Genomic DNA, 25,801 nt, shown 5'->3' with positions numbered 1-25,801 from the left:
CAAGACAAACTGGCACAGAGAGACATGAAACACAGGGATAACATAACAATATCAATATTGTTGTAAGAATGATACTGTAATTCAGATTTTACGATGTCAGTGGAAAACAACTATATAGTTAGTTTCAAAATATATTTAGTAAATACAGAATATAAAATTGACAACATACAGTATCAACAATTCCCACTGTAGAATTATGGAAAATATACAGTACCAGCCAAAGGTTTGGACACACCTACTCATTCCAGGGTCTTTCTTTATTTCTACTATTTTCTACATTGTAGAATAATAGTGAAGACATCAAAACAATGAAATAACACATATGGAATCATGTAGTAACACAAGAAGTGTTAAACAAATTCTTCCAAGTAGACACCCTTTGCCTTGATGACAGTTTTGCACACTCCTGGTATTTTCACAACCAGTTTCACCTCGAATGCTTTTCCAGCAGTCTTGAAGGAGTTCCCATATATGCTGAGCACTTGTTGGCTGCTTCTCCTTCACTCTACGGTCCAATTCATCCCAAACCATCTCAATTGGGTTGATGTCGGGTGATTGTGGAGGCCAGGTCATCTGATGCAGCACTCCATCACTCGCCTTCTTGGTCAAATAGCCCTTACACAGCCTGGAGGTGTGTTGGGTTATTGCCCTGTTGAAAAACCAATGATAGTCCCACTAAGCGCAAACCAGGTGGGACAGCGTATCGCTGCAGAATGCTGTTGCCCTTGAATTGTAAATAAATCCCTGACAGTGTCACCAGCAAAGCACCCCCACACCATCACACCTCCTCCTCCATGCTGCACGGTGGGAACCACACATGCGGAGATCATCCATTCACCTATTCTGCGTCTAAAAAAGACAGTGGTTAGAACCAAACATCTCAAATTTGGACAGAATCCACTGGTCTAATGTCCATTGCTCATGTTTCATGGCCCAAGCAAGTCTCTTCTTATTGGTGTCCTTTTAGTAGTGGTTTCTTTGCAGCAATTCAACCATGAAGGCCTGATTCATGCAGTCTCCTCTGAACAGTTGATGTTGAGATGTGTCTGCTAATTGAACTCTGTGAAACAGTTATTTGGGCTGCAGTTTCTGAGGCTGGTAACTCTAATGAACTTATCCTCAGCAGCAGAGGTAACTCTGGGTCGTCCTTTCCTGTGGCGGTACTCATGAGAGCCTTTATAATCATAGCGCTTGATGGTTCAAGATCAAGTTCTTGAAATGTTTTGTCTTCAATTATTGATAGATGGTCATTTCTCTTTGCTCATTTGAGCTGTTCTTGCCATGATATGGACTTGATCTTTTACCAAATAGGGTTATCTTCTGTATACCACCCCTACCTTGTCACAACACAAGTGACTGGCTCAAACGCTGTAACGTGTATGCTGGGAGTCGGGAAGAAAGTTCAGGTAGTGACATTAATAATAAATAACACAAGGAACCAAACAAGAAACACAAGTAGAGAAACAACGGAACAGAAACAATAACCCCTAGGAAAAATAACCAAAAGGAGTGACATATATAGGGAAGTTAATCAGGTAGGTGATTGAGTCCAGGTGAGTCTGATGAGGCGCTGAAGCGCGTAACGATGGTGACAGTTGTGTGTAATAATGAGCAGCCTGACGACCTCAAGCACCGGAGAGTGCATGTGATAAACACATCAAGAAGGAAAGAAATTCCACAAACTAATTTTTAACAAGGCACTCCTGTTAATTGAAATGAATTCCAGGTGACTACCTCATGAAGCTGGTTGAGAGAATGCCAAGAGTGTGCTAAGCTGTCATCAAGGCAAAGGGTGGCTATTTGTTTAACACTTTTTTGGGTACTCCCTGATTCCATTATTTCATAGTTTTGATGTCTTCACTATTATTCTACAACGTACTGTAGAAGATAGTAAAAATTAAGAAAAACCCTAGAATGAGTAGGTGTGTCCAAACTTTTGACGGGTACTGTATATTTTTAAAATAAAACATGTTTTACTAGCACTGACTTTTCTGATAACTACTTTGTTGAAGGAAAATGTACTTGTTACAATTGTGGTATGTTGTTGTCTCACCTAACTATCTTAAAATGAATGCACTAATGTAAGTCACTCTGGATAAGAGTGTTTGCTAAATTACTCAAATGTAAATATGTAAATGTACAACATTTGGTGAATCCAGATTGTTATGATATTCAGTCCATTTTCCACTTCCACACCCCACCCCTAGATGTCATCAGCAACCAGGTCACATGCTGAGTTCTGCCAGCAAGTTAAGGCGATAAATGAGATGATTGCTCACACACAACATTGACTTGAAATTTAAATCACACTGTAACACTAAACTTCCATGATACGGATTAAATAGAGCCCACAAACGTCAATGAACAAACGGTTTGGTCTGGACGACTAGAATCAAGACTGAGCTAGCCGTGGACCTGTCCAATTTCACTTGGTTATAATACATCTACAAAACAGCTAGTTGTTCTATGACCAGTGCCTTTCTTTTGTATGTTGCACATGTGCCTCTGCCTGCTAATTTATTCAAACCTCTTTGTGCTTGAATGTTAGCCAGCCATCAGAATCACAGCTGGGTAAGGCCCCATTATCATACTATCTCCTGTACTTAACTGCTGTCCAATTACTGACACAGGCTGGAATGCCTCTATAGGTCTGAGAAAAGCTACGTTCCCATTTTCTAACCTTCATGGTGTCATGTTGGAAAAATGGATTGAAAACCTCCATGTGATAGCAGAAGATGCCAGAAGGGCAATGCAAACACAAACGGCTGGGATTAAACAATACGAGGAAGAGAAAATGTTTAATATATCAAGTAGCCAAATCATTTTACAGTGATAGAGATGTTATGAAAAGCCACACTGTTGATTTTGTAGTGTACATCTATTTATATACATATATCTATCTATACATCTACATTTATTGTCAGATTTGAAAAACATGTCTCTGTGTATATATCATAAATATACCAATAGATACAGTACATGTTAGATATTCTCAGACGGAATTTGTTTTCAAGTGATCAGCTCCAAAGCTAAGTTTTTACCACTTTGAGATATCATTACCAGTGAAACATTCTCAGTGTACAGTCGTGGACAAAAGTTGAGAATGACACAAATATACATTTTCACAAAGTCTGCTGCCTCAGTTTGTATGATGGCAATTTGCATATACTCCAGAATGTTATGAAGAGTGATCAGATGAATTGCAATTAATTGCAAAGTCCCTCTTTGCCATGCAAAGTAACCGAATCCCCAAAAAGCATTTCCACTACATTTCAGCCCTGCCACAAAAGGACCAGCTGACATCATGTCATTGATTCTCTCTTTAACACAGGTGTGAGTGTTGACGAGGACACGGCTGGAGATCACTTCTGTCATGATGATTGAGTTCGAATAACAGACTGGAAGCTTCAAAAGGAGGGTGGTGCTTGGAATCATTGTTCTTCCTCTGTCAGCCATGGTTACCTGCAAGGAAACACGTGCCGTCATCATCGCTTCGCACAAAAAGGGCTTCACAGGCAAGGATATTGCTGCCAGTAAGATTGCACCTAAATCAACCATTTATCGGATCATCAAGAACTTGAACGAGAGCGGTTCAATTGTTGTGAAGAAGGCTTCAGGGCACCCAAGAAAGTCCAGCAAGCACCAGGACCGTCTCCTGAAGTTGATTCAGCTGCGGGATCGGGGCACCACCAGTACAGAGCTTGCTCAGGAATGGCAGCAGGCAGGTGTGAGTGCATCTGCACGCACAGTGAGGCGAAGACTTTTGGAGGATGGCCTGGTGTCAAGAAGGGCAGCTGAGAAGCCACTCCTCTCCAGGAAAAACATCAGGGACAGACTGATATTCTGCAAAAGGTACAGGGATTGGACTGCTGAGGACTGGGGTAAAGTCATTTTCTCTGATGAATCCCCTTTCCGATAGTTTGGAGCATCCAGAAAAAATCTTGTCCGGAGAAGACAATGTGAGCGCTACCATCAGTCCTGTGTCATGCCAACAGTAAAGCATCCCGAGACCATTCATGTGTGGGGTTGCTTCTCAGCCAAGGGAGTGGGCTCACTCACAATTTTGCCTAAGAAAACAGCCATGAATAAAGAATGGTACCAACACGTCCTCCAAGAGCAACTTCTCCCAGCCATCCAGGAACAGTTTGGTGATGAACAATGCCTTTTCCAGCATGATGGAGCACCTTGCCATAAGGCAAAAGTGATAACTAAGTGGCTCGGGGAACAAAACATTGATATTTTGGGTCCATGGCCAGGAAACTCCCCAGACCTTAATCCCATTGAGAACTTGTGGTCAATCCTGAAGAGGCGTGTGAACAAATAAAACCCCACAAATTCTGACAAACTCCAAGCATTTATTATGCAAGAATGGTCTGCCATCCTTCAGGATGTGGCCCAGAAGTTAACTGACAGCATGCCAGGACGGATTGCAGAGGGCTTGAAAAAGAAGGGTCAACACTACAAATATTGACTCGTTGCATCAACTTCATGCAATTGTCAATAAAAGCCTTTGACACTTATGAAATGTTTGTAATTATACTTCAGTATTCCATAGTAACATTTGACAAAAATATCTAAAGACACTGAAGCAGCAAACTTTGTGAAAATTAATATTTGTGTCATTCTCAAAACTTTTGGCCACGACTGTAGTGTGAGATGCACTTTGACAATCATGTTCTAACCCCTCTTAAAATGGAAGTGCATGGTTCCTTTCAACACTAATCACTACCACTTTTGTATCCTTTATATCAATAAATAATATGAATGATTATTCACAAAATATACAGTACATCCAGTGCTTTGACACTTAAAGGTAGAGGCTACAGTATATGGTTACCACAAAGAGCAAGCGACTTCCAACAAAAACATAGACTGTGTGAAGCGAGAGGCTGCACGCCTCCGCATTTGTTGCCATGCAGCTACTGTATTATGTTACAGGAGAGATATGTGAACTCCCATACACATGTGCAGATGCCAGTATCTGTGTTGGTGCTGACGAGGGCAGCCTCTTGCCTCATTGTCTCTGCAATATCTCTGGCCACAGTGGTGATCGTGATCAAAAAGGTTCAATAAAAACACATCACATCATATTGCTGTGTCTCAGTGGTTGTTGTGGAGCTTACAACATCTTATGTAGGACTTGACACATACAGAAAGAATGCCCCAATTCACTACAATGCTAGGAAACTTCTCAAGAGGAATAATCATTTCGTAGGCTTTCTAGGCTACTGTCAATTGAACATTATAAGGTGGTTTCATTATGGGGTGGTTTCCTGGTAACAGATTAAGCCTAGTCCTGGAATAAAAAGCAGGCTCAATGGAGAATGTTCATCGAAAAATATTTTAAATCTGTTTCCACTTATGGATAACAAAAGCTTAAAGGACCATCCGGAGTTGCTACATCCATTTTTGGACTAAATTGATGATATAGCCATTGAATTTTAAATAATATAACTCATAAATGCTTAAAGAGCTTAGTTCAACTCTCTTACCTCAGTATAACCTATAATGTTTGTATACAAAGACAATGTAAACAAACACTGTATAGCTTCAAAACACAGTTAAATCTATAATTTTGATCTCATGGATGATCAGTCATTGCATCCATAGCTTTGTCTATGAATTTGAGTGTAGTTATAGTTCTCAAGCCCCATCCCATTAGCTGTTTTGTTATTTGTTATTGTTTGAACTCTGGATGTGCCCTTTATAGCCTGCTTTACACAGTCACAGAAAATGAAGGATTTTTATTAAAAAAGATCCAAACCTGACCGCAATTCTATCGTATCCTGCAGCAGTATGTTAGCCAACTTGATTATCACGAAAATGCTGTCCCTGCCAAGGCAGCAATAGCTAATCTGTGTTTTGGCCAGATATAACAAATTATGTGTTTCATATGACTGTTTAATAACCCTGTTAGAACATTTGAGCATCGTTATTACTATTCTCTGTGGGTTTCTCCCTCACATTTCTGTGGCGATAATATCCTCATAGTGTAACCCTGAGCTGTGGATGTCCACGTCAAACTCCGGTCGACTCTCCAACTCTGCTGTGAGCTCCTGCAGGATCCTCTTCAGGTCTTGGTTCTTCTTGTGCATCTGCAGATAGTTGAGCTGAAGCTGCTTCTGGTACTTGATGACTCTGTCCTTCTCCCTGTTCCACGTCTGTCTCTCATGCTCAAAGCTGTTCGACAGCCTCTCCTGAGTCTCTCTCTCTTCCCTGAGCTCCACTTTCAGTTTCTTCACCTCTCTCTGGAGGGAGTCAGTGCTCATGCTCCCTCCAGTGCCCCCACTCTGGTCTGACCTCTCCTGGGTCTCCAGTTTGGCCTTTTGCTGCTGCCTATGTTCTTTTGCCAGGGCCAGGTCCTTTTTCATTTCATTGATGTCTGTCTCCAGTATGTCCACCTTTGCTCTTAGTAGATCAGCCTCGTTCTTCTTGCGCTGGAGCTCATTTTGGCATACCTGGGGTGGAATATATGAATTGTGTCATTATCAAATGCATTTTTCTATTGAACATGGAGGTCAAGTAGATAATGGCCTAGGTTTAGCATTGTCACTCACTCTTAAATGCAATTTACATTGGCTCACCACTAGAGTAGCGGCTAAAAATCAGTAAAGAAATCTATTCTGTTTGCATATCATACTTCCTCTGATTTTCTTTTAAGAAAAATGACGTAGTACCTCCACATCCACACTGCGAGAGCGTATCTTTTCCTCTTGCAATTTGTTCTGCTTTTCCAGTGCCTCCATTTTGGACCGGGTCTCCTTCAGCGAGGCCTTGAGGCTGACGATGTCATTCAGCTTGTGAGTGACACAAGCCTGGGAGTCCCTGAGTTGCTGCTTCAGCAGTGAGATCTCCCCAGCCTTTTGGCATACCTAATAATAAATGGAAAGGGTACAAATTGTGTTGAACTAGTGGTTGCTTTTGTCCAATACATTTTTTTAAATTACATAGACCCGGGTGTTCAGTAGCTATAACTCATTTATCCTAGTGACCTGACCAGAAAATACATTGAGCCCTAGTCACAGTCTACAATTAGCCCTGGTAAGACCATATGGACCATATGGTCAAAACTCCTGGCTCATGACACCTGCTGGCCACTTACCTCCCACTGTGTCTCCTCTAAGGTGGGGTCTAGTTGGTTCTTCTCCATCTCAAACGACATCAGTTTGACCTCTATCAGGTCCTTCTCCTGGGTCATCTGGACCAGCTCATCCTGGAGCCTCTGGTTGTCCTGCTGCAGCTGGCTGACCTTCAGCTGCAAGGCCTGGTGGTTCTTCACGGCCCTCTGGGAGACCTGCCTGAGCTTGGTGGAGCACCTCTGCTTCAGGCCCTCCATCTCCTCAACACAATACCTCTGCTTCTCCTCAAACAGCTGGCACGTGTCCACCTCTTTCTCCTCAAAGCTCACCTGTAGCTCCTGCAGCTCTGTCTCACTCTCCAGCAGCCTCTGCTCCAGCAGCTCAATTAGGGACTCATCTGTGGAGATGGGTGAGCGATTACAGCCCCCCATCTCCTCCAAGAGAGGGCTGGGCTGCTGAGGTGAGGGGAGGGAGATGGTGTCCCTGTTAGCCTTCGCTGCCCCTCCATTGCTTAGAGCTGCGACCCTGGCACTTATGCCATTCCCGTTGGTCCATGTAGAGAGGGGGGGCTGCTGGGGATGGGTCATGCCATGGGCTGTGCCTCCTGCACACTGAGTCAATGGGCCTGTGGAAGCACTGTGGCTCCCACTGGTGCTGTGAGTTGGCAGGCTGGACATTGAATCCTGCCCAGAGTCTGAGAGGGTCCCTGAAAATGTGTCCTGTTGGGGCTCCTGGGAGTCTCTGGTTCTCTCTGGAGGACTAAGGAGGTGGGTGAGGTTGTTGTGAGTCTCTGTGGAAGAGGTGCTCCTGGGGATGACTGGCTTGAAGGCTGTGGGCCGGATCAAAGCCTTGTCCATATTCTAGAGGTAGAGGAAGGAGATGGAACAAATTAGATAACATGTTGGTCTGGAGAACCAATGGAGATGTTCATGTAAGCAAATAATACTGCCAATGACTAATCCATCATTTAGTGCTGGGGGGAACATATTATATACACCCAGAAATGTGAGATTTGTACATGTAAACATGCAATGTATAAATATACAGAATACATGAAACTGTCATGAAAGATATGTAACATAAGATATTTCTGTCTGTGCTGTCTGGAAACACCACTAGTTATACCCAACCTCCTCCTCCACCTTGTTGTACTGCCTGAGAAAATATGAAAAGCCCTACTCTGTGATAATAATCCCTTAGAGTCGATTGGTGATTCAATTTAAGTAACATAATTTTTAAAATCCCCATAACATAGAGATATCTGTTTTTTGGCTTTGGATGCATCTCAATCCACCGCATCCGCCTGTCGCACTTCCGCATCTGTGGTGAAAGTTGACAAAGCTAGAGCACTGTTTGGCAGAACAAAAGACATCTTCTCACAAAAACGTCTGTAGCGTAGGAACGGTTTGACCTACAAAACTATTATGACCCCTCCATGGAAAGGAGAGACTCTCACAAACATGAGTGTCACAGGACTCATTTGAAGGTAACCGGTACCGGGTTTAAAAATGAATCGAGGTATGAAGTTAGTTTTGTGCCAACCCCAAAAAAGGGTTAAATATATGTAAAAAAAAATACAAACAATATTATCTGATCTTTCTTCTATCTCCTAGATATAGGACAGACACATTTCAAAACCTGAAATGATTATGATTTATTTTCGGACGGTTTATGTGTTTATGACCATTTATGAATGTGTTATACAATGTGTTTCTCTGGGCCTGTAATAGTAAAGGCCAAATTCAATATTTAATCTTTTTTTTTATACTTAAAGGGGTCCTAAAATTCAAAATCATGTAGTTAAATTATCCATACTATGACCACCTTAAAACAATTCCATATGTCAGCTTAGAACGCTAAGATTTACAGGGGTTAATAATGTGTGGCACTTTTAAAGTGTGAGAGGTAGGCTTGTGGACTCCTGTCCAGCTTTGGGAGACTAGTCAAGTATCATATCACCTCCACCCTACCTGATACCCTAGACCCACTCCAAATTGGTCCACTGATGATGGATTCGCCATCACACTCCACACTGCCCTATCCCATCTGGACAAGAGGAATACCTATGTAAGAATGCTGTTCATTGACTACAGCTCAGGATTTAACACCATAGTACCCTCCAAACTCATTATTAAGCTCGTTACCCTGGGTCTCGACCCCGCCCTGTGCAACTGGGTCCTGGACTTTCTGACGGGCCGCCCCCCATCTCCACCCCGCTGATCCTCAACACTGGGGCCCCACAAGGGTGCGTTCTCAGCCCTCTCCTGTACTCCCTGTTCACCCATGACTGTGTGGCCATGCACGCATCCAACTCAATCATCAAGTTTGCAGACGACACTACAGCGGTAGGCTTGATTACCAACAACGACGAGACGGCCTACAGGGAGGAGGTGAGGGCCCTCGGAGTGTGGGGTCAGGAAAATAACCTCTCACTCAACATCAAAAAAACAAAGGAGATGATCGTGGACTTCAGGAAACAGCAGAGGGAGCACCACCCCATCCACATCGACGGGACAGTACTGCAGAAGGTGGAAAGTTTTAAGTTCCTCGGCGTACACTTCACGGACAAACTGAAATGGTCCACACACACAGACAGTGTGGTGAAAAAGGCGCAGCAGCGCCTCTTCAACCTCAGGTAGCTGAAGAAATTTGGCTTGTCACCTAAAACCCTCACAAACTTTTACAGATGCACAATCAAGAGCATCCTGTTGGGCTATATCACCGCCTGGTATGGCAACTGCACCGCCCTCAACCGCAAGGCTCTCCAGTGGGTAGTGCGGACTGCACAATGCTTCACCGGGGGCAAACTGCCTGCCCACCAGGACACTTACAGCACCGGATGTCACAGGAAGACCAAAAAGATCATCAAGCTCAACAACCACCCGAGCCACTGCCTGTTCACCCCGCTATCATCCAGAAGGCGAGGTCAGTACAGATGCATCAAGCTGGGACCGAGAGCCTGAAAAACCGCTTCTATCTCAAGGCCATCAGACTGTTAAACAGCCATCACTAACAATAACGCCACTTGAATAATTTTTACGTATCCTACATTACTCATCTCATATGTACAGTGGGGAGAACAAGTATTTGATACACTGCCAATTTTGCAGGTTTTTCTACTTGCAAAGCATGTAGAGGTCTGTAATTTTTTTAATCATAGGTACACTTCAACTGTGAGAGACGGAATCTAAAACAAAAATGTGGAAAATCACATTGTATGATTTTTAAGTAATTAATTTGCATTTTATTGCATGACATAAGTATTTGATACAGAAAAGCAGAACTTAATATTTGGTACAGAAACCTTTGTTTGCAATTACAGAGATCATACGTTTCCTGTAGTTCTTGACCAGGCTTGCACACACTGCAGCAGGGATTTTGGCCCACTTCTCCATACAGACCTTCTCCAGATCCTTCAGCTTTCGGGGCTGTCGCTGGGCAATACGGACTTTCAGCGCCCTCCAAAGATGTTCTATTGGGTTCAGGCCTGGAGACTGGCTAGGCCACTCCAGGACCTTGAGATGCTTCTAACGGAGCCACTCCCTAGTTGCCCTGGCTGTGTGTTTCAGGTCGTTGTCATGCTGGAAGACCCAGCCACGACACATCTTCAGTGCTCTTACTGAGGGAAGGAGGTTGTTTGCCAAGATCTCGCGATACATGGCCCCATCCATCCTCCCCTCATTACGGTGCAGTCGTCCTGTCCCCTTTGCAGAAAAGCATCCCCACCTCCATACTTGACGGTTGGGATAGTGTTCTTGGGGTTGTACGCATCCTTCTTCTTCCTCCAAACACGGCGAGTGGAGTTTAAACCAAAAAGCTCTATTTTTGTCTCATCAGACCACATGACCTTCTCCCATTCCTCCTCTGGATCATCCAGATGGTCATTGGCAAACTTCAGACGGGCCTGGACATGCGCTGGCTTGAGCAGGGGGACCTTGCGTGCGCTGCAGGATTTCAATCCATGACGGCGTAGTGTGTTACTAATGGCTTTCTTTGAGACTGTAGCCTCCCACGAGGTGAGATCTTGCATGGAGCCCCAGACCGAGGGTGATTGACCGTCATCTTGAGCTTCTTCCATTTTCTAATAATTGCGCCAAAAGTTGTTGCCTTCTCACCAAGCTGCTTGCCTATTGTACTGTAGCCCATCCCAGCCTTGTGCAGGTCTACAATTTTATCCCTGATGTCCTTACACAGCTCTCTGGTCTTGGCCATTGTGGAGAGGTTGGAGTCTGTTTGATTGAGTATGTGGACAGGTGTCTTTTATACAGGAAACGAGTTCAAACAGGTGCAGTTAATACAGGTAAAGAGTGGAGAACAGGAGGGTTTCTTAAAGAAAAACTAACAGGTCTGTGAGAGACGGACTTCGTATTGGTTGGTAGGTGACCAAATACTTATGTCATGCAATAAAATGCAAATTAATTACTTAAAAATCATAAGTGATTTTCTGGATTTTTTTTTAGATTCCGTCTCTCACAGTTGAAGTGTACCTATGATAAAAATTACAGACCTCTACATGCTTTGTAAGTAGGAAAATGTCACGCCTTGGTCATAGTGTTTTGTGTTTTCGTTATATATTTGGTCAGGCCAGGGTGTGACATGGGTTTATGTGTTGTGTTTCGTATTGGGGTTTTATAGGATTTGGGATTGCGTATGATTAGGGGTGTGTCTAGTTAGGCTTGGCTGCCTGAGGCGGTTCTCAATCAGAGTCAGGTGATTCTTGTTGTCTCTGAAGGGGAACCGTATTTAGGTAGCCTGGGATTCACTGTGTATTTCGTGGGTGATTGTTCCTGTCTCTGTGTAGTTTCACCAGATAGGCTGTAATTAGGTTTCACGTTCCGTTTGTTGTTTTGTTTATTCAGTTATTTCATGTATCGTCATTTCATTCATTAAAGACATGAGTAACCACCACGCTGCATTTCGGTCCTCTCTTTATACAAACGAAGAACGACGTTACAGAAAACCTGCAAAATCGGCAGTGTATCAAATACTTGTTCTCCCCACTGTATATACTGTATTCTATACCATCTACTGCATCTTGCCTATGGCGCACGGCCATCGCTGATCTATATATTTATATGTACAAATTCTTATTCATCCTTTTACAGTTGTGTGTGTAAGGTAGTTGTTGTGAATTTGTTAGATTACTTGTTAGATATTACTGCATTGTCGGAACTAGAAGCACAAGCATTTTGTAACACTCACATTAACATTTGGTACCCATGTGTATGTGACCAATAAAATGTGATTTGATTTATTCAGAGAGCAGGGTTTGCATAAGAACATCACTGATGACATCTTACAAAATATCAAGCCATTGCAATATTTACTGTGATTTTCATTAATAGAATATAGCCTACCCATTCATTCTTGAAGAATAGAACTTATAATGCCTTCTTGAGCGCACAATCATAAGGTTATATAAGGTTATTTTACTCAATTGCTTGTTTTTGCTGTCAGTTTAGTCTTTGTTAACAAATACGGTATAGTTTCAAAATGTTTACAATTGTTATTTCAATCTCTTGTACTGTCAGTCCTTTCACCTAGCTATGTCTATGGCTTTGAGTGTGGTTATGTGCTGCTGCAGTTAGGCTAAAAAAACTAACTCAGAATTGGGGCTTTAGTCATCAACCCTGGAGATGGTTCAAAACAGACTGGACAACACAAGGCTTGGTGCTTCAACAGAGGTAATGTGGTTGTTTGCAATAGTACCTACTGTGCTTGTCTGATCTTGTGTTTGACGTTGTCTTACTGGTTATTAATTATACAACACAGGCATATTCAAAATTATGTTGAGCAAGTCAGTCTCACCTTCTCCAGTTTCCCAGACATAGGCATCAGTTTAGGTGTCTCTCTACCGTCTGGTTCCATATCAGTAGAAAGTCCCTCTCCTACACGATCTTCTGTTGGGACGCCTCTGCGGTGAGTCATCCGCGACTTCTGGCTCACCTTTAAGTAAAATAAGTCCTCACTTCTGCCTGCCTGAGAGATGTCTTTAGTGGTGTGGTTGGAAGACCCCTGAGCAAAGCTGTACTTCAGTAGGCCATCCAGGCTCCGGCCCGTTTTCCGGGGATGGCCTGCCTTCTTTAGTTTGTACTCCGTGGCCTGACGGTGCTTGCTGTGGAGACTGGGACCTGAGATGAAGCTGCTGACACTTCCCATGGTCTCTGGGCATAGGTGAGGGCAGAAGAGATGTCCTGGCAGCTTTAACGTAAGCTGTTGAAGAGGTACTGGGAATGGGTGTTATACTCTTGACCCCAGGTCGGTATTGTCAATGTTTCCATCTGCAGGGAAGACATTTCGATTTCAGATGTTTTGTTATTGTTGTATTTTGTGAATGTAACTTTGTTCTATAAAGGGATGTATTTTCTGCAACAACCATACTGTAGACTGGCGATAGGCCACCCTGTTCATGGAGTGCCACTGGTACTGCAGAAATTTGTTCCAACAAGGCACCACACCTAACCAATTGAGCTAATTGATCAGTTCAATGATTGCCTAAATTCAACACACCTGGTCTTCCAGGTCGGTTAAATCAAAAACATAAAGTACCTGCTGCCCTCCAGGACCAGGGTGGCCTACCCCTGCTGTAGACGTACCCTCTCTTCCTCACCCCTGCCCTGGGAGATACAAGGTCCCAGATGTTGCCAACCATGGCCTCTAATCCTCTATGGAACAGACCTATAGTGTATTTTCAGTTCACACTAGTTACTAATAAGCAGAGGTCTCCGAAGTGAATGATATTGCCTTTGGGCTCCCCAACCACCTGGTGTCCTTTCTTTAAGCATAATGTCCACAGGAACAAAATCATGGTTTCAAAGGGCCAACTATAATAGTCCCATTAAGTAGTACGTAGCTGACGGCTAATCTGTTGCAAATCATTATTTCCACAGTGTGGCTGGCCTGAAAGACATGCATAGCTGTCACTGTTAATGCTCTTCATGATTAGAGTATTGTGCAAGTGCAGTTGTTTTGATTGAATAAGGAGCGTTAGTTTTGCACTGTTTGTCTCTCAGGAGAAGATGAAAAGATTGACAAAACATGCGCCTCTTTTGCTCATCTTATGTTTTCATAGAAAATGCAATAACAGCTATTGGACCAGGACTAGAATCACAATGGACAGAGAATACAGCCACTTGGCCACTATCCAGTACAGCATGTAAGAAAGAAAAATATATTTAGCTTCATTCAGGATGAGGATACATTCTACATGATAGTACTGTTTGGCATTGTTCCCTTACAATGCACAAATAATAGCTAATAATAATCTAGATGTATACCTGTTCAAGTACAGAACAAATGCCAGAAGCCACATGTAAACAATCTTTGACATCGTTCTTCTCCCCTCCCCCCTGCTGTCTGTCTGGTTGATGTATCTCAACTAATTCTCTCACAATCCCTTTCAAATTCTACAATTCGCCACCAGAATTCATCACAAGACTAGAAAATACTCACATTGACTTACTGCCACGGAAAAGCATCCATCTAGCAGACTAACGCGCTGCAATCGGTCCAGTCCTGGAAATACCACGTAGCTGTGTTTGTGTGTCTGAGTGTGTGTGTCTGAATGAACCAATCATGCAGTGAACACATCACCACGCCAAGAGGGTACCATTCTGAGGGGGTGGGTCTTCCTTTACTGACATGTAAATTCAGCAAGGCAGGAGATGGGACCATGGAAGCCCCCCCAGGGGATGGGGTGTACAACATGTGCTCCTTTTACACCGGCACACGCCGCTCAAGTGATTAACTCCTTTCCTCACAATGGATTTTTTACACTCCCAAACTCCCTCTGCCCCTTTTCTCCACCAACTGACTGTGTAATAACCTCCCCTCCCCTCTCTGTTCCTCCCCTCCCTTCTCTGTTCCTCCCACACTGCCCTGCACCCACTCTGAACAAACACCTCTCTGGCTGAAGAGAAAGATCCCCTCTCTTTCTTTGTCTCCTGAAGTGTGCCAGTCTTTGTGTGGACTCTTGTCTGGTAGTTGATGTACTCCTATTAAACAGACAACACCATATTTGAGTGTAAAATATATGACTACACTTTAGAATAAATGGCAAATGGTGCAGTGGGAAAAAGTGGGAAAAGTACCCAATTGTCATACTTGAGTAAAATTAAAGATACCTTAATAGAAAATGACTCAAGTAAAAGTCACCCAGAAAAATACTACTTGAGTAAAAGTCAAATAAAAGTATTTGGTTTTAAGTATAGTTAAGTATCAAACGTAAATGTAATTGTTAAAATATACTTACGTTCTAAAAGTAAAAGTATAAGTAATTTTTAATTCCTTATATTAAGCAAACCAGACGGCACGGTTTTCATGTTTTTTTAAATGTAAGAATAGCCAGGGGCTATCTTCAACACTCAGACATCCTTTACAAATGAAACATGTGTGTTTAGTGAGTCCACCAGATCAGAGGCAGTAGGGATGACCAGGGATGTTCTCTTGATAAGTGCGGGAATTTGAGTATTTGCCTGTCCTGCTAAGTACTTTTGGATGTCAGGGAAAATGTCTGAAGTAAAAAGTACATTATTTTCAATACTTTACACCACTAGTGCTGCTGCTGAGGGCTTTAAGCGGCTTTGAGTCGCATTCAGTGCTGCTATATCAGTTTAAGCTCGCCCACATTCTCAGCCTCTGTAGAAGTAAGCCCTTGTTTTAGACAAGCAGTCTAAATGGTTTCCACCTTTTAACATAAAACCTTAATTGATCAACTTTTCCATGATAGGATGTTGATCAGAGGAATATTTTGCACAATGTTCACAGATGGACCCTTATTGATTTAAGGATATCCATTCCAAGTGCTCTGCATTAGCAGTAGGGCAATTTTCCTTAAATCTGTGGTTAATTGCACTCATTTTACATTGACTATCATAGATATTTAAGATAATGTATGTGAACTGTCTCCACTAAACCTATCAGAGGGTCCTCTTGTATTTAGGAAAATGTTGTAATTTCATCAAGATTAAGCCTACATCATCGAAATGTATATAGATTATAAACATCCATCTGACCTTCAGGCCTTCTAGGATCACCATGATTAAGGTTTTCAGTCACTGGAGAATGATTGGGGTGGGTGGGGGTTTTGTGGCGACACTGAGAGCGGGATTTGAAGGGAGTGATCTCTTTGAGTGAGTGTGTGTAGTGGGAAGAAGGGTTGCTGCTGGTTCCCCCAATCCCCAGCTGACCTGCCTGACACAAAGCCCTGCCACACAGAGGACCAGCTGGCACTCAGACACCCACAGTGACACACGTAGCCAATCCATTACCTCATAGAGGCTAGAGCAGGGTCATAAAGGACAGGATTTATACCTAAAATCAAATCAAATGTTATGTGTCACATGCGCCGAATACAACAGGTGAAATGCTTACTGACAAGCACTTAACCAACAATGCAGTTCAAGAAACAGAGTCAAGAAAATATTTGCTAAATAAAGTAAAGTAAAAAATAGAAAGCAACCCAATAAAATAACAATAACGAGGCTATATACAGGGGTACAGGTTAGTCGAGGTCATTTGTACATGTAGGTAAAGTGACCATGCATAGATAATAAACAGCGAGTAGCATCAATGCAAAAACAAAAGTGTGTGTGGGGGGGGTTTCCTGAGGGGGAAAAGGCGTTGTCGTGCCCTCTTCACGACTGTCTTGATATATTTTGACCTTGATAGTTTTCCAATACAGCCCCGTTGATGTGAATGGGGGTGTGTTTGGCCCTCCTTTTCCTGTGGTCCACAATCAGCTCCTTTGTCTTGCTCATGTTGAGGGAGAGGTTGTTGTCCTGGCACCACACCACCAGGTCTCTGACCTCCAACTCTCATCGTTGTTGCTGATCAGGTCTACCAACGTTGTGTCGTCAGCAAACTTAATGGTGTTGAAGTGTATGCTTGGTCACGCAGTCGTGGGTGAAAAGGGAATAGAGGAGGGGACTAAGCGCACACCCCTGAGGGGATCAGCGTGGCATATGTGTTGTTGCCTACCCTTACCACCTAGGGACAGCCCGTTAGGAAGTCCAGGATCCAGTTGCAGAGGGAGGTGTTTAGTCCCAGGGTCCTTAGCTTAGTGATAAACTGAGCTAAGCACCACCGTGCTTTGTGGACACTATGATGTTGAACGCTGAGCTGTAGTTAATGAACAGCATTCTCACATAGGTGTTCCTTTTGTCCAGGTGGGAAAGGACAGTGTGGAGTGCAATGGAGATTCCGTCATCTGTAGATCTGTTGGGGCGGTATGCGAATTGGAGTGGGTCTTGGGTTTCCGGGATGACGGTGTTGATATGAGCCATGACCAGGCTATTGACATGAATGCTATGGGGAGGTCTCACGAGGAACGTGCTGCTGGGCTCTACTGTACCTCAATAGCCACAGGGCCAGATGGCACTTCTTAGAAGTACCGTCTCGATATGGTCAATATTTAAAGAGTTACATGTGTTTTCTATTGGGGTCGCAATGTGCACATGCACATGTCTAGATACAACTAGGTAAAAATGTCTATTTCATGATAACATCAAGAAGTTTTGTCAAGTTTCATCATACAGTTGAAGTCGGAAGTTTACATACACCTTAACCAAATACATTTAAACTCAGATTTTCACAGTTCCTGACATTTAATCAGAGTAAAAGTTCCCTGTCTTAGGCCAGTTAGAATCAAAACTTTATTTTAAGAATGTGAAATGTCAGAATAATAGTAGAGAGAATTATTTATTTCAGCTTTATTTCTTTCATCACATTCCCAGTGGGTCAGAAGTTTACATACACTCAATTCGTATTTGGTAGCATTGCCTTTAAATTGTTTAACTTGGGTCAAACATTTCGGGTAGCCTTCCACAAGCTTCCCACAATAAGTTGGGTGAATTTTGGCCCATTCCTCCTGACAGAGCTGGTGTAACTGAGTCAGGTTTGTAGGCCTCCATGCTCGCACACACTTTTTCAGGTCTGCCCACAAATTTTCCATAGGATTGAGGTCAGGGCTTTGTGATGGCCACTCCAATACCTTGACTTTGTTGTCCTTAAGCCATTTTGCCACAACTTTGGAAGTATGCTTGGGGTCATTGTCCATTTGGAAGACCAATTTGCTTTAACTTCCTGACTGACGTCTTGAGATGTTGCCTTAATATATCCACATAATTTTCCTACCTCATGATGCCATCTATTTTGTGAAGTGCACCAGTCCCTCCTGCAGCAAAGCACCCCCACAACATGATGCTGCCACCCCCGTGCTTCACGGTTGGGTATGGCGTTCTTTGGCTTGCAAGCCTCCCCCTTTTTCCTCCAAACATAACGATGGTCATTATGACCAAACAGTTCTATTTTTGTTTCATCAGACCAGAGGACATTTCTCCAAAAAGTACAATCTTTGTCCCCATTTGCAGTTGCAAACCGTAGTCTGGCTTTTTATATGGAGGTTTTGGAGCAGTGGCTTCTTCCTTGCTGGTTATGTCGATACTGTGGATATAGATCCTGTTGTACCTGTTTCCTCCAGCATCTTCACAAGGTCCTTTGCTGTTGTTCTGGGATTGATTTGCACCTTTCGCACCAAAGTATGTTAATCTCCAGGAGACAGAACGTGTCTCCTTCCTAAGTGGTATGACGGCGTGGTCCCATGGTGTTTATACTTGCGTACTATTGTTTGTACAGATGAATGTGGTACCTTCAGGTGTTTGGAAATTGCTCCCAAGTATGAGCCAGACTTGTAGAGGTCTACAATTCTTTTTCTGAGGTCTTGGCTGATTTCTTTTGATTTTCCCATGATGTCAAGCAAAGAGGCACCAAGTTTAAAGGTAGACCTTGGAATAAATCCACAGGTACACCTACAATTCACTCAAATGATGTCAATTAGCCTATCAGATGCTTCTAAAGCCATGACATCATTTTCTGGACATTTCCAAGCTGTTTAAAGGCACAGTCAACTTAGTGCATGTAAACTTCTGACCCACTGGAATTGTGATGCAGTGAATTGTAAGTGAAATCATCTGTCTGTAAACAATTATTGGAAAAATTACTTGTGTCATGCACAAAGTAACAAGAAATTTGTGGAGTGGTTGAAAAATGAACTTTAAACCTGTTTGGGATAGAGGGCAGCATTTTCATGTTTGGATGTAAAGCATGTCCAGAGTAAACTGCCTGCTACTCAGGTCCAGTTGCTAATATATGCATATTATTAGTAGATTTTGATGTCAAACACTCTGAAGTTTCTAAAACTGTTTGAATGATGTCTGTGAGTATAACTAAACTCATATGGCAGGCAAAAACCTGAGAAAAATCCAACCAGGAAATGGGAAATCTGAGGTTTGTAGTTTTTCAACTCATTGCCCATCGAATATACAGTGTCTATCGGGTCAAATTGCACTTCCCAATGCTTCCACTAGATGTCAACAGTCTTTAGAACCTTGTTTGATGCTTTTACTGTGAAGGAGGGGGAAATGGGAGCTGAATGAGTCAGTGGTCTGTCAGAGTGGCATGAGCTGGTCACGCGCATTCACATGAGAGTTAGCTTGCGTTCCATTGCATTTCTGAAGACAAAGGAATTCTCCGGATGGAACATTATTGAAGATTTATGATAAAAACATCCTAAAGATTGTTTCTATTCATCGTTTGACAGTTTCTACGAACTGTAATATGACTTTTCTTCTGAACTTTCGCCTGGACCTGCCCGCGTGTCGTGAGTTTGGATTTGTGAACTGAACGCGCTAACAAAAGGAGGTATTTGGACATAAATGATGGACTTTATCGAACAAATCAAACATTTATTGTTGAACTTGGATTCCTGGGAGTGCATTCTGATGAAGATCATCAAAGGTATGTGAATATTTATAACGCTATTTATGACTTCTGTTGACTCCAACATGGCGGATATCTGTGTGGCTTGATTTGTCTGAGCGCCGTACTCAGATTATTGCATGGTTTGCTTTTTCCGTAAAGTTTTTTTGAAATCGGACACAGCGGTTGCATTAAGGAGAAGTATACCTCTAATTCTTTGCAAAGCACTTGTATCTTAAATTATAGTTTTTGATGACTATTTCTGTAAATTGATGTGGCTCTCTGCAAAATCACCGGATGTTTTGGAAGCAAAACATTACTGAACATAACGCGCCAATGTAAACTGAGATTTTTTGATATAAATATGCACTTTATCAAACAAAACATACATGTATTGTGTTACATGAAGTCCTACGAGTGTCATCTGATGAAGATCATCAAAGGTTAGTGATTAATTTTATCTCTATTTCTGCTTTTTGTGACTCCTCTCTTTGGCTGGAAAATGGCTGTGTGTGTTTTTGTGACATGGCTCTGACCTAACATAATCATATGTTGTGCTTTCGCTGTAAAGCCTTTTTGAAATCAGACACGATGAGTAGATTAACAAGAAGTTAAGCTTTAATTTGGTGTATTGCACTTGTGAATGTATAAAAGTTGCATTTCGCGCGCTGCCTTTTCAGCGGAATGTTGTCGAGACCATAAGAAGTTTTAATGACTTCAACCTAAGTGTATGTAAACTTCCGACTTCAACTGTATTTTTGTTATTAATAACTAATATCATGTATTGAAAACACCAGTCTGACTTGCTGTCCCCTCGTGGCATGTAGACTGCGAATAGGGAGAGGAGACAAGATGATCAACATTTTTAGCCTAAGGTCCTCCCAGTCATGACAAAGCCATTATGCTTAGCTCACATAAAGGGTGAGTGTGAGTGTGTGTGTGTGTGTGTGTGAGCCACCGAAAAGGGTAGTACATGACAGAAAAAGCATTTCCAGTGTGTGATGAGGTGAATAATTGAACACGAAGGACCCGTCTCTCTCGCTGTGTAGCCTGTCAAGGATCCCCTGACATCGCTTGACATCGTCAGGGGTGGCAGGTAGCCTAGTGGTTGGAGCATTTGGCCAGTAACCAAAATGTTGCTGGATTAAATCCCTGAGCTGACAAGGTGAAAATCTGTTGTTCTACCCCTGAACAAGGCAATTAACCCACTGTTTCCCGGTAGACTGTCAATGTAAATATGAATTTGTTCTTAACTGACTTGCCTAGATAAACAAAATAAACTGTTATTCATCGTGTAGAAAGTATGAGTAATCTTCTTTAAAATGAGACTGTACTTAGAATGATGTGGGAGGCAAGCATCTATCTTTCACTGTCCCTCGTTTTCCCCTGCTATCCGTCCATCCAGGTTCTGCATGCACTAGTGTGATGTCTCCTCCTTAGAGCATACAATGGGATCTAATTGGATGATCCACTTAGTATATTACTGAGGAGGCTGTGAGTAAATGACCCCTTAGCACTGAAGAGTGAATCACACATACTTACTGCCACTGAGGGAAGAGTGAGTGTATGTGTGTGTGTGACATCAATCAAAATGTCAACTTTATGCTTGAATATGTGTTTGCATGATTTAGCTGCTGGTGGGTATTTTGTAGGCTACCCTAACTGTCTTTCAATCAATCATTTTGAGTGGTTGACGAAAGGGCTTTGTGTGGATGGGGGGCAAGGTTAAATGAGTGTTGTGATGAAGTGAGCACACACTATACTCATTAATTCAGCACTATTGTTTTTCATTGAGACAAGAACAGCCAGGCCCATTTTAATGGAGACCTATCTCTGAAATTAGAATGCTTGCCTGAAGCGATTTCGACACTCTGAAATTAGACATTAGACTGACAAACAATCAACTTTTAGAGAGGGGGATGTCCATTCTATTCATTGTATTTCTGGGCTGCCTGCTATTTACATTGTGAAAGGCATTTGCCTAGCAGCTGGGCTCCAAGCAAGGATAAACATGTCTTTAATTGAGTCCAAATGGTACCCTTTTCCCTTTAATGACCATGCCGCAAAACGACAAGTGCTAAAGGCTTTATGTTTTTTTATATACATTTCCTTATAGAGCCACGTCATCCATATTCTACATCGATGATTGTTCTCTGATGGCTGAACACTTAATGTTACTGGAAGTGCATGGAATCTATCCAAAAGTCGTTTTAGAGAGTTGTGTGTGTCGTCCGTTAGATGCTACAGATCAGTAGTCTCTCCGTAATCATGAAATATTTACTTCTTAGGCTTTTATCTCTGAGTTGGACTAAAAATGAAACGACAGTGAAAATGTATGGCAGCAAATATTATTATTTTTAGAATTTGCATCATGCCCATGGGCCATGGCCAATTTGAGCTTCAATCTTTTTTTGATTCGTTTTTTTTCCGACTAACCTGCATCTAAAACTGAAACTGCAGTGACCCGTTCCACTTGCGACAGAAAACAAAAAAGGAAGTAGGATTTTAAAGTAAGTAAAAGTATCTCTAGGTATCGCTCTCTTTCAATAATGTAGAACCACAGACTGAAAGCTTGTGGACCCAAAACAAGCTGAGGACAAGAAGTGACAGGAGTGTCTACTGAGATGCATTAGAGGAGGAGTACATTTAGCTCCAAACTTTAAAGAGCATTGGCCATGCTAGGTAGAAAGTTCTATATTGTTGGGGATGGTGTTACACTGGCTTATACTCACAGCCTTGAATCAGGGGGCAGAATACCCTGTGACAGAGCTGTTAGGTTTGAAGTAGAGCCAGGCCTCTTATCTGGACCAGCCATTAGTTACACAGAAGCCGTGGTTGCACCTTGCGTTAACAGGTGGTTGTCCTCATCTGATTAAGATGATCCGATCATTATCTGATCGGGATTTGTTGCATCTACACATGACTTAAAATGTGTTTCTTATCTGCTCACTGCGTCCGCATTGTGACCAAATTCCCTGGTCCCTCCCTGCATGCAAATGATTCCAACCTGTCTTAGACCTCTTGGTATGACACAAGCTGTTTAAATCAACAGAAAATAGCACACTTGTATAGTCAATAGTTTTATACTCTCATCATTACAGCCTACTTTTGTTATCAAACTATTTAAGACTGGGTGTACATAGTCCCGATAACCTTGACCGTGACCTAATTCGCTATGATAATTCAATAATTCGGAACCTCAAAATGATAAACACTGGTGTAACATGAAGCCCAGAGCTTTGGGAGCCAACTCTCCCCCCAGATGTTGGACTCCCCAGACAGCATATTAAGAAGTTAACATTTTTTCTGGACACTTCTATAATATACCATCTACATCTGAAATACAATAAGTTGTCCTTTAAAAAGGTCCAATCCAGCCATTTGTATACCAATATCAAATAATTTCTGGGTAACAATTAAGTACCCTACTGTGATTTTTAAAATTAAAATGGCTTCTTTCAACAAAAATAGTTTCTTACCAAATAGCAATTTCTCAAGCAATAATTTTGTTAGGACTGTGGGGAGGGGGAAAGCTGTGGTTTGATATTCTTATTGACCAAAACTCCATCCCACAAAACATGTTGACATTTCAGGAGGACTTTTCAAACAGCTCTTACACTAAAATGGAATTATCACTATTTTCACAATTTCACAGTATGGAATTATATTTAAAATACAGGTAAATCACAGTTTTACTGCACTGGCCCTTCAACTAGTGTTCAAGGTTAACATTGGCTGTTGCTTGTGCAGCCGACATTTGAGGACTTAATGTACTTTATGTTCTGATTTTTAAAGAAATAAATATATGCATATTTGGGGGTGGGGCATCAATGTTGTGTTTTCATTCGCTGTGCTAAAACTATAGCAATAGCATCCCTACATTAGCATTGCTGAATCACGCCTTATATACACATGCTGTATTTGGGTATCTGGGTCAGTTATTTTGAGAGCTTCATTAGCAGGTTTTAATGGTTAGTCTGAAGACACTGCAGATGGAATATAAGAAAAGACTGTGCTGCTTTCCAAAGCCTGTCATCTCCAGTTTCTCTACACCCACACATCTTACTGTATCCATTTTTATTCCCAGCATAAAGCTGCACGATAATGCATGGCTGAACATGTCTGTGCAGGTGCCCTGTTTATCCAATATCTAATCTTGTCACCAGACCCTGTATTTAAACCTGGCTGCAGGTTTCAACAAGTAATGTTCCCAGATGTCACAATGGTTTGACGTTATGGCAGTGTACACTAATCTCCTTGTTTGATGTACACTGGGGTGGTAGGTTGTCGGTTAAGAGAATAAGGATCTATTTCTGTGTCATGAATTGTGTCTAATGAATAAGTGATTTGATTTATTGTTATTTTATTGTCTTGCATTTTCCAGATAGAAATAGAGTTTATAGATTTAGTACAGCAACACAGATGCCCCCTGCTGTAAACTGTGTCATTTGCTGTTTCTTCTATTCACTATCAAAAGCTGTAGTATGTAACATTTTATTGCTACATATTATATTGATAGTTGTAGTTTCAACAACAGGACTTGATAGTGTTTAGAGGCAGTAGAAAGCTGACACCTCAGTCAGGACCAAGGTGCATGTACTCCAGAGAGTTGTTCTTTAGAAAACAAGCTAAACACCTGCACTAAAAGGACCAACTTTTCAACTCTTTATTGTTAAAATACATGTTCTTCTTCAATCATGGACTGCAAAACATCTCCTCTGCTTACAGTAAAGAATTGCCGAATCAGAACACATCCAAATGCTCGACTTCTTTCCAATGTCTTTCCATGACTTCCTAGCATGTTTTCCCTGGGCTAGTCAATATGATCTACTTGTAGCCCATCACATCCAGTTTAGCAGCCATAACATGTTGAGCCTGAGCCCTAAGGGGACCTACCTCCATTACTGAGTGCTGTGCTGCTTTCCTGGGTCTGACTCTTCCCTGTAGAGGATGGCTAGCGCTGGTGTGGTGGGAAACACAGGCGCAATGTTTCCTTTGGTGTTTATGTTTCTTTGTCCTCTCAGCCCGTATTCGTCTCTCCGTACTGTGTGTTCACTTCATCCCATCGACCAGGAAGTGAACACTGTCATCCTCCTACAGAAACACACTATTTTGCTTTCTCCCTTTTTTCCTTCTCGTTTACCTTGTTTTCTCCCACTCTCTCACTACCACTCACTCTACCTCTTTCTTGCTCCCTCCTCCTTTCTTTTCCTCTCACTCTCCTTTCATCCTATCTCTGGAGCGATATGTCTCCCACTCTGCTTTCTTTACCTACCTACCTCTCTCTCTCTCTCTCCTTCTCTCTCTCTCTCTCTCTCTCCTTCTCTCTCTCGCTCTCTCTCTCTCCTTCGCTCTCTCTCTCTCCTTCGCTCTCTCTCTCTCTCTCTCTCCTTCTCTCTCTCTCCTTCTCTCTCTCTTACTCTCTCTCTCCTTCTTTCTCTCTCTGTCTCTCCTCTCTAATTGGCACTTAGACCGACTCAGCCTAGAGGTTCTGTTATTCTATACAAACATATCATCAGCCCACTGTTCTTATTGGATGAGCCCACTGTTCTTATTGGATGAGCCCACTGTTCTTATTGGATGAGCCCACTGTTCTTATTGGATGAGCCCACTGCTCTTATTGAATGAGCCCACTGCTCTTATTGGATGAGCCCACTGCTCTTATCGGATGAGCCCACTGTTCTTTTTGGATGAGTCCACTGCTCTTATTGGATGAGCCCACTGCTCTTATTGGATGAGCCCAATGTTCTTATTGGATGAGCCCACTGTTCTTTTTGGATGAGCCCACAGTTCTTTTTGGATGAGCCCACTGTTCTTTTTGGATGAGCCCACTGTTCTTTTTGGATGAGCCCATTGTTCTTATTAGATGAGCCCACTGTTCTTGTTGAATGCCTCTACACTCTTCTAAAGCTATTCATAGGCACGGTGTGCATGTAATTCTACCCACAGTGGCTTCAAAATGTCCA

The 25,801-nt window shown here is 42.4% G+C and overlaps 1 protein-coding gene across 1 annotated transcript; it reads right to left on the bottom strand.

Moving 5' to 3' along the window:
• Nucleotides 1-2,790: 2,790 nt before the first annotated feature.
• On the bottom strand, nucleotides 2,791-25,204 carry LOC115110995 (leucine zipper putative tumor suppressor 1-like). The gene is made up of 5 exons (XM_029636878.2): nucleotides 24,732-25,204; nucleotides 12,888-13,360; nucleotides 7,103-7,939; nucleotides 6,678-6,872; nucleotides 2,791-6,458 (listed from the first exon to the last, which is right to left on the bottom strand). The coding sequence occupies exons 2-5, from the start codon at nucleotides 13,236-13,238 to the stop codon at nucleotides 5,961-5,963; spliced, it is 1,881 nt and encodes a 626-aa protein (XP_029492738.2). The 5' UTR covers nucleotides 13,239-13,360; nucleotides 24,732-25,204; the 3' UTR covers nucleotides 2,791-5,960.
• Nucleotides 25,205-25,801: the final 597 nt, after the last annotated feature.

Source organism: Oncorhynchus nerka, linkage group LG27, assembly GCF_034236695.1.
Source record: "Oncorhynchus nerka isolate Pitt River linkage group LG27, Oner_Uvic_2.0, whole genome shotgun sequence".
In the NCBI taxonomy this organism is placed as follows: Eukaryota; Metazoa; Chordata; class Actinopteri; order Salmoniformes; family Salmonidae; genus Oncorhynchus; species Oncorhynchus nerka.
Note: the sequence above shows the minus strand (reverse complement) of the source record. Positions and strands in the feature narration are given on the sequence as shown.